Genomic DNA, 10223 nt, shown 5'->3' with positions numbered 1-10223 from the left:
AACTATTACAGATAGTAGTTACTTCTTGAATGTGAATGTGCTCCACAGCTGATGTTTCTGAAGTCGAAGTCGAAGTCGAAGTTGAAGCAGTTATTAGTGCTGCACTCTGTATTTTGATTTTTGAATTTGGTTTTGTGTTGTTCACTTTTCGTTTTTTTTGTTTTTGTTTTTGTTTTTGTACATTTTCATCTAAAAATTATATCTCTTCTGGTTTTTTTTTGTTTTTTGTAAGATTTTCGAATTTGGCGCGGTTTTTTTCTTTTTCTTTTTCTGTTATATGAATTTGGATTTTACTGTGTTTTTCGGTTACTCTGTGCTCTTATACGCAAATTTCAAATATAAATACTGGCCTACAAAATAGTTTCAGTATCAAAATCATATCAGCCATCTTCGAAAGAAGAACAACTTTTATAAGTTAAACGAATTTTGTGTGTGATAACTCAAAAACCTTAATAAGTGAATATACAAAATGAAGGTACATGAACAAATAATAGAATATTTAAAATTTTTTTTGTAACTAATAATTTCTTATAAAAAGTATATAGAGTATATATAATGTGAAAAGACCATAAACCATAAAATTCAAAGGACATTTGTGGAATTTATATTACAAAAATATTTAAAGTGTTATTCCAGTGACTATTTATTAAATCGATTCTCAATTATTCCTCTGTTCAAAAATATATCCTTGTGTATATTTATCAATCAATCCAAATTAATTAAATTTATAAGTGAATTGTATCTATTAATCTAAGCTCTAATGAGTGGTTGTCACTTTCAAGATTTTGTTCTGTCACTAAAAGCACATTTAAGCTTACTTCAAAATTATATCAGCACAAAAAATTATATTGGTTCATTTGTTAAAAAAAAGTCCTGTGAATATATATGATCCTGTGATTACTTAATATTAACACAACTTGAATTGAAAAAATGAAAAGCAATGTTGGATAATTTATTTCACGAAGTATTTTATTATATACTTGAAACAAATATCTGTGGCCTTACGGTGAATTCTGCCATAAACCAATATTTAATCAATGTGATATCTCTAGAGCTCCAGTTCTAATAGAGTTTTCTCTGACTTCTGCAGAGTTCCTTAGCTGCAATTTTTAAATATTTTGAATATATCCTTCATACAATCCTTCCAACTATATTGTTTTTTATTAGACAAATTAACCAAAAGATTATTTCAGAAAATGATTTCTATAAATACTCATAATAAGGTATAATGTATTGATGATTAATTTACAAGTAAATTCATTTAGAATTTATTTTTTGTTTATATGCTAAGGCTTAAGGTAATGTTTCAAATATTAAAGCAAAAATCCTTTTAATAATTTTTTAAAAGGAAATTTTTTTTTCAAATTCCAATAAAGTTTTTCACTAATTAATTTAAGATTTCAAATCTTGAATTACAACGCTTACAACGCTTACAACGCTTTTGTAGACATTTAATTGAATACAGCACTTAATAGACAAAATCAGATTACTAACATGAACACAATTTCAGTATATAAACTAGAATTAGCTTATATAATATCATATCACTCTAAAGATTTTCTGAATTGTGATTTAATGGTATTGTATAATAGAATGACGCTATATACTTATTTCTCCGGGTGCATCACATTTGATCGCCACTAGAAACAGCTGGCAATCCCCATCAACTTCATTGCAACACTCTCCTATTGTTTAATGTATCGCAGAACAGATACCAAAGATAGGTCCAGTAGATAAAGTGCAGTTATTACATTACTCTGGAGATACCATAGTTTCAATTAAAATAATTTATAACTGAATCTAATCTGAATATTTTCACTATGAAGATATAATGCGAAAACTGAAGGAATATATTTATTAAATAAATAATATAATTAATATATTAATATTTAAAAAAACACAAACTTCTGTACTCTTATAGCGTATTCATATAAAAGATCTTCAACTGTAAATATATTCAAAAATCTTATATAATATATATAGAATATATATAACTCTCGGTTTGAAATTGATGTTATTGTTAAGTAAGTTATAGTAATTAATGATTATTCATCATGTTTTAATAAAGTTCTGTGCGAATTTTATTAAGAAATTGAAAGTAAATTTCGCAAGAAATAACAGAAACTTCTAAGCTATTGAATCCTTACATTTATCTTATACTTAAGATAACTTTATACAGTCAAAAAGCAGTCCTTTTTAATAATTTTTTATTACAATTATATTTCCTATATTTATTCCAATCTAATATCTTCGGATATATCACTGAGCTTTCATAATTTTCATTAAGATTAAATCAAACTTACTTTTATATTTTTACATTTATGAAACGATATATTTAATTATATCATTTCATAATCATCTCTATTAACATAAATGTTAAGATGACTTCTTTAAAGAATGCCATATGCATATTTCCTATATGAAATAAACGTTCACACCTTGTTTTTGCATCTCAAAGTTATTTTTTTGTGAAAAATAATATTTAATATAACTAAAAACCGAGTTCAAAGAAATTTGAGATAATAGTGATATATTAAAAATTAATATCAAAAATACAAAAACTGCTTAATAAATGTCAACAGCTATGCTAATTAAAAGTTTAATTCATATTAAATACATTTTAAATTTATTTCTTCTGAATTAACATTGATAGGAGATTGATAAATTTGACAATATTTTATTTTTATACAGATAAACTCAAATTTTGCATAAATTTTGAAATAAAAAAGCATTTTATAGATTCTGGTTATATTATTAAAATATAAGTTATGTGTCATAAAAAGAATAATGAGTAAAGAATAGATAAGTTAACATTCCTCAAATAAATGTTTGCATCAATTAAAAACTAAACTATTTAAAATAATATTGTGTTCCAAATCTATCTATTCTATCTCGATTCTATCTACCTATAAATAGAAGCAGAATAGTTAGCTCTATACACCAAAGTTGGTATGACAAAAAGTTATTTGATAAAAATAATTAAATATTATCTAAAAACATTTAAAAATATTTTTGAAATGAATTATTCAATTTGTATTGTTTTCAAAATTAAATTATTTCTTTCCATATAATGGAGCTAGATTATATTATTATACAAGTAAATTTTATAATAAATAATATTTCCAAAACATTGTCAATAATTTTTAACATTTCAATTTAAATTTAATAAAATTCAATTTTAATAATTAAATATTTTTTATTAAAATTTTAATGAACTTTGCATAAATTTCTAAATATTTTACATTTAGATGTTATTTAATTTTCATGAAAAAAAAAATTATATTGCCAATTTCATTTCCTTTTGCACAACAAAATGTTTACAAAAAATCCAAACAACTATTTTTATGCATGTTTATTTCAACTTCACACTACATAAATTTTAAGAAATTTCTTCAAAAATAAATTTAAAACATAACTAAATGCAATAAAAGATAAAAATACATATTTCAATATACAATATACAATGTACAATTAGCAGCAAGTTTGTTGCTTAAGTCTTTTGTTTTTATGCTTTTTTATCTCTAAACAGCTGCATAAATTAATTTTTGGCTACTGTAAATTTAAATTATTTAATAAAGAAATGAGACATAACTTATGTGATTTTAATATAAAATATAAATTAGTTCCTGTAATTTTGTTGACCTATAAAAGTCAATTGCTTAGATACTTAGATAATCGTAGATACTTGAAAATAAATAAATGTGAGATACTGGTAACTCTTCAATTATATTCAAGATATGTTTGATGCTATATATTAAATAATAATTATAAAAGATCATTAATTAATATAAATTGTTTTTAGTTTATGTAAAACTGTTCTAATTATTAAAATATAATTTTTAATTGTTTGAATTGTGAATGGAATTAAAATTTTTAACTTAAATATGAACTTTTAATGAAACACTTTACTCGTAAGTTTAATATTCATTCAATTCAAAAAATTTTGAAATAGGCGTTTCATTAAAAATTAAATTTCTTAGTTTAATTTTAAAATCATTTGTTGCCTTTTGTATTGCTTAAAAAACCGAAACTCTGCTTGAGGTTTTAATGAAAATTTTTAAAATTTTTTTGGACTTTCAATTGCATACACAATGCTACGCCAAATAACTTTACCTTCAGGGATATTAGTAAATATCATCTAGGGATCAATTAAGCAACGTCATTTGATGAAATCGAACTGCGTTACTGCCTATAGATACTTTCAATTATTTTATCAATATCAATTTATCTTTTGTATATATATTATTTCTACCTATTATATCTGTACAGGTATGCTAATAAAAATTAATCTGCTTTTGTTATTCTCTTCAAGTTATTTCAACCACCTATTAAACCAATAATGTATTTATAGTTTACTTATCGTAACCAAGTAATACGAACTCTTGTATAAAACAAATCAAATTTACTTAATTGTCGAGAAAAATGAATATAACTGAATAATTTAAATATAATTGAAGTCTAATAGGTTAGACCACATTTGAAATATAGAAATATATCAGAGTTAGCCTTTATATAAGACTTATTAAATTAATGCAATTTTTGAGGAAAATAAATATAAGTGAAAATTTTTATAAAAATGAAAATATATCATTGATAAACCCCATTACCCCATCATTACACAAGCAATTAAAAAAGACTCTTTAGGTATATTATATTGACTAAACTTAGTCCATTCCGTTTGATCTCATCCCTTTTACATGAATCCAACTTTAACTCATTTGTACTGTAAAGACAAGACAATTTTGGGTTTGCTTAATTGAATATTTCAGAAATATAGATTACTTCATGTAGTGAGTGATTATATTCCTATATAGACCACATACATATTCTCAGAGTTATCTAATCTAAATTGATTTTCTATTTCAAATATCAGTTGATATTGTTAGCTGAGTGATCGGAAACATAGACTAATCAGTGATTATAATAATTTATTGCTATGTTTAGACTATTGTACTTACCTCGACAATTATGCACCAATAAGTGCCGTTTTTCATACAAAATCCATACAAAATCCATACAAACTCCATTTAGAAATATGCTGAAGAGAGGGTATGGTATAAGTGCTTATCATTTCATTTCTCTTAAGTTTGTTGTTATTATTATTTTATATCTTATATATATAATTCTTCTGTACGTGTGTTGACAGTGAACTCCTCCTAAACGGCTAAGCCGATTTTGATGAAATTTTTTGTATATGTTCAAGTGGATTCAAGGAAGGTTTAGATTCACAATTTGACCCACTGGATAATGTCTTTTTAATTCATTTTTTATTTTTTGGTATCCATATACATTTATATTAGAAATTTAAAATTTCTTCATGCTTACTTTGATTTGTTTAAAAAGTTTGAAATCTCTAAAATGAATCGTAAAACTGCCATTGCATAGCTTAAGTGCATTTAAGATTAATGGAATAAGATTAGTAATTAAAAGAATTATGGGGAACTTAATTGAATCAACAATATTAAGTGGAAAATTCAGAGGAGAAAATATATTGCTTCCATGCATACCAATTATACCAACCGATGTAACATGAAAATATTTGAAACATAAGTAATGCATGTGGACATTTGTAGATCAAAAGAAAAAATCAATTCAAAATAATTTTCGCATTAAAATGCTAAAGGATAAGTTGAATAACAACAAATATTATAACTCAGCTGAGCCAGGAAAATTAATTGCAAGGGGAAACAAAGTTCGCCGGGTCAGCTAGTATAATATAAAAATTAAGCTAAAGAGTTTTATAACTATTAATATTAAATTCATTAATATTATATGTAAATACTCGTATATGACTTAAATAAATTCCGTGAATTGAAAGCAAGCCATAATTGAAGTTTTCCTTTTAATCATTATTTAATCTGAAGAATATTGCTTTCAATTTCATTTATAATTAAGTTTTGGTTGAAAAATTTCAAAATGTATTCATTCAACTATTTTAAATAAATAAATAATCACACCCTATTGTCATTTACATACAAAAGCGAAAATTTAAATCAAAAGTCAAAGTATAAAACAGAAACAATAATAAAAATAAAAAAAATCAAAAAATTGCTTAAGCGAGGAAAATTGAAAATTTGCAAACTAATTACCAAGAGAATTATTTTTCCATTGAAATTAATATCAAGCAAATTGCTTAAGATTTGATCCCATAAAGTACGCGTTTACGAGCGTCAACATTGTCAAGTGATTGTCGCATCAACCTGCCAACGTAGCGCATCGCAGCAACGTCGCATTGCAAAACCCAATTTGCTAACAACAAACACAGCATCAGGCATAAAAATGCTAATTCCTTCAATTATGATTTGCGATGCCAAGCGACTCTTCTGACAGCGTACGCCAGCGGGAGTTTAGTTTAGCAGTTGCAATTGGCCTGGCAATTGCTCCGGCAATTGCTTTCATATCTCATAATTTGACATGGAAAAATCTGTAGAATAAAGAAAAAAACACTTTCAATTGTTTTGTTCGCAGAAGATATGCTGTCTTCGATAAGGAAATTAATTTTCTATAGCATCCCAACATTAACGTATCTAATTTATGAAAATTTGGATCTTAAGAAGAAACTGTGCACATAAATTAAATAATTAAATGATTTATTGTTTTGCATATTTTAGTTATTAAATTAAAGTAATTAATCGAGAATTAATTCTAATTTTACTTATTTTGATTATTTCTTCTCTAACTTTAGTGCTTTGCAACGATAGCTATTTTGGCCTGTGTCTCACTTGTCCGTGCCGAGCCACCAGTACCACAAAACCAATATCTACCACCTAATCAACAAGCGCAGCAGCCATCTAACAACTACTTACCACCCGCACAAACCTACCAAGCACCTACCAGCAGCTACTTGCCACCTCAGCGCAGCCAAATTCCTGCCAGCAGTTATCAAGCACCTTCAAGTTCTGGTCCCATCTCTGCACCACAAAGCGCATATGGCGCTCCTGCAGTAACCTCGGCTATTTTCCCTAAACAACAGGCATCGAGCGGTTACTCCAATGGCAACGGCAACGGTTATGGTAAACGGGATGAAGATTACGGACCAGCAAAATACGAATTTAAATATGATGTGCAAGATTATGAATCCGGCAATGATTTCGGTCACATGGAATCTCGCGATGGTGACTTCACACAGGGCCGTTATTATGTTTTGTTGCCTGATGGTCGCAAACAAATCGTAGACTACGAAGCTGACCAACACGGTTACAGACCAACAATTCGTTATGAGCAAGTAAATGGTGGCGCTAATGGAGGACATTCTGGCAGCTACAAAAATGGCGGCGGTGGTTATGATAGCAACGCTCAATCGGGCAAATTCGGCGGTTATCAATAAATAGCTTAAGAGTCCAAACACAAATTAGGCATTGAAAGTGATCTGTAAAATATTAGAATGAGCACACGTTGAAGGATACAATTTTTATAAACAAACTCTAAGCAATTAGTAAGAATTTCATATAACTTTTTTATTAATAATTCATATTTAAAATATTTTAATCTTATTAAATTTAGAGCTTTCAGGCTTGAAAGCTGCTCATCACTTAGCTGAGATAAAAAAGTAGCTTCAAGTCTTATTTGCTCTAGAATATTCTTGATTGCTTTTCTACCTCTATGCTTACGTGCAATCTTTGCTCGTATGAGCCTCAAAAGCTTTGAATATTAGGCAATAACATTGCTAAGGAGCTTTTGCTCTCACTTGCATTCTCACGCTCAATTTGACTTGCCTTTTGATTTTGATTTTGATTTTCTGTTATACACATTTCTGTTAGTTGCTCAATAAGCTCTCTGTTTCTCTTACATGCTCTCTTTATGTTTCAGCAATGGTATTGTATAACCGTTAACATGCCGACACTTGCCATAAGCTTTCGAAGATCAACATTCGTTAGAGCTTTTTGTTGTAAATTTGTTTAAATTATATATATTTACTATCTCTTTCTAATTGTTAAGCGCTTTCATTTTTTGTATATTTCAAATATATCAAAGTTAGACACACACATATAAACCCATACACACACATTATCGCAAATACTCATTAAGTTTTATATATGATTTTGTAATAATTATTGTAAAAAAAAAACGATTATATATATATAAATATTAAAAAAACTGTATTATTATGTGTAATAAAGATGACCGAAGCATTTTTGTATAAAACAAAGTAAAAGAGATGTTTTTTTAAATTAGCAGATACCCATTTCAGAGAGAACAATATCAACATATTAAATATTATAATCAGTGACAACTAAGCACGATATGTCTATGTATCGCTCTTTATGATAGAATTTATTTTACACAAAATAATACTCCAAAATTTACAAAGATAATTTATCTTTAGATAAACTGCCTTTATCTATATATACATATATAAATATACAAAGATAGTTTTAATATAGGAAGACAGTATCCTATATTCTTGAATAGGCAAAGATTTCCTACAATAAGTTCATTATTTTACTAAATCGTTTTTATAGATAAATAGATCATTGTAAATATCTATGTTTAATCTATAAATGTCAGAGATAATTATTAAAAATTAATATATAGTATTGCTACAAATTGGTTAACTTTATTATTATTTGTCATTTATTAATAATTATTTATTTATCATCTTTGATTTAATCAAATTTATATGTTATAATATCGTGAAATGTATTATTTTCCTTTATATTATATTAAAATAGCTATTTATATAAGACCCGCCATAAAAATATCAACCTTTAACGCTGAAGTTGTAATTTGATATAATTTATGGAAATTTTTAATTTAAAACTAATAAGATTAGAACCAATAAGCATCCTGCTAGGCAGGCTTCTTTAATTATAACTTAGTAAATTAATATGCCGTATTTTTTTAAGAAGATAATACTTCTTTATAATTCTCATTTTATTGTTTTTCTTGTTAAACTTGGTATCTGAGTCCAACGACAAAATAGTGAGCGTTGCAAACTCATCGATGATGTTATCGTACTTCTTTTGCGGGTGAGTAGATCAGTAGATCTTCAATTGAGCGTACCGTGTGCCAACACAACTGGAGGATCTCTTCTGTTAAGATTAGATGCTATGACGTTATCATTTTGAATGGATTAATATTGAGCTATAAACCCACCCAGACGATTCGGATTTTCACAACTACGCCCTTCATGAAGTTCAGCGAACATTGATAACTACATGCGATGATCCTATAATCACGGATTACATCGAGATTTCAAGGCATATTTTTATTAAATTTCTTAGGCAGTTCAGTGACGTAAATATTTAACCTTCAGCGTGTTTTTGATTCAACAACACCACGGTTTCTGCAATGTGTTTTTGGAAATACGACCTTGTCAGCTTCTTACTTCAGATGAATAGAACCAGCAGCCTTGTTATACTTAATACTTTGCAGGTTAAAAAGAAAGGGGTGCCCATAATGGTAAGTGACCAAAGAGGATGAAGAGAAACTATACCGTTTGACTAAAACAGCACTTCATAACATAAATGTTAAAAAGTGTTGAGTTAAGGTATATGGATCAAGAAACTAGAACTAAAAAATTGAAAAAATTTTAAAGGGATAAGTATTGATATAAACATTGAGTTTTGATATTTTGAAGCGCAAATTGATCGTCGTAAGATGTTAACCGGGATCACCAAATGGAAACCCTTCGTCGGAAATAAAGTGAGCATTCAGGATCAGTCTCAGCTATGAGCTTTACGGTTGCTTTAATATTATATTCTGCGCAAGCAACTCCAGTAAAATATATAAATTCATCCAGATGAATAGTTCAACAGAAGTATTTCCCTGAAAATCTGATCTGTCAAAGCTGGGAAACCACAAAGGAGAGGGTAATTGTCTCTTCTTCGTCCAAGATTTTGCAACTTTTACAATAAGTATTGATTGGAAGGCGTGGTTTCTCTGCGTGAAGTCTTAGTGATCTAAAAGAACTGCAATTAATCCCACAGTATGTATTCGTTATTTGTTAATAAATTTCCCGAATATGGATTCAAAGGCCAGAATAATTTACATGTTATATGTGACTTTCGCCAATTATTTACTAGATGCCAAAACTAGAGACAATTATCTCTCTCAAAGGTCTTTAAGTGGTATCTCTAGAGAAACTTCTATCGAAACGACCGAACTAGACTGTGTGAAACCCATTTGAGAATGGTGTCCTCGAGTTGATTTAGCTTAGTGATTTCTACTCTACATTCTCTTAGTAGTTTTGTTTAATGCTAAAAGATTGATGTGACTTAATT

The 10223-nt window shown here is 27.6% G+C and overlaps 1 protein-coding gene across 1 annotated transcript; it reads left to right on the top strand.

Annotated features, from left to right (window-relative positions):
- Window positions 1-365: 365 nt before the first annotated feature.
- LOC119682809 (pro-resilin) lies at window positions 366-8017 on the top strand. Its single transcript, XM_038096320.1, has 2 exons — window positions 366-475; window positions 6686-8017. Exons 1-2 carry the CDS (start codon window positions 470-472, stop codon window positions 7325-7327), a joined length of 648 nt encoding a protein of 215 aa, XP_037952248.1. The 5' UTR covers window positions 366-469; the 3' UTR covers window positions 7328-8017.
- The last annotated feature ends 2206 nt before the right edge of the window (window positions 8018-10223 follow it).

Source organism: Teleopsis dalmanni, chromosome 2 (assembly GCF_002237135.1).
Source record: "Teleopsis dalmanni isolate 2A chromosome 2, ASM223713v2, whole genome shotgun sequence".
Lineage (NCBI taxonomy): Eukaryota > Metazoa > Arthropoda > Insecta > Diptera > Diopsidae > Teleopsis > Teleopsis dalmanni.
Note: the sequence above shows the minus strand (reverse complement) of the source record. Positions and strands in the feature narration are given on the sequence as shown.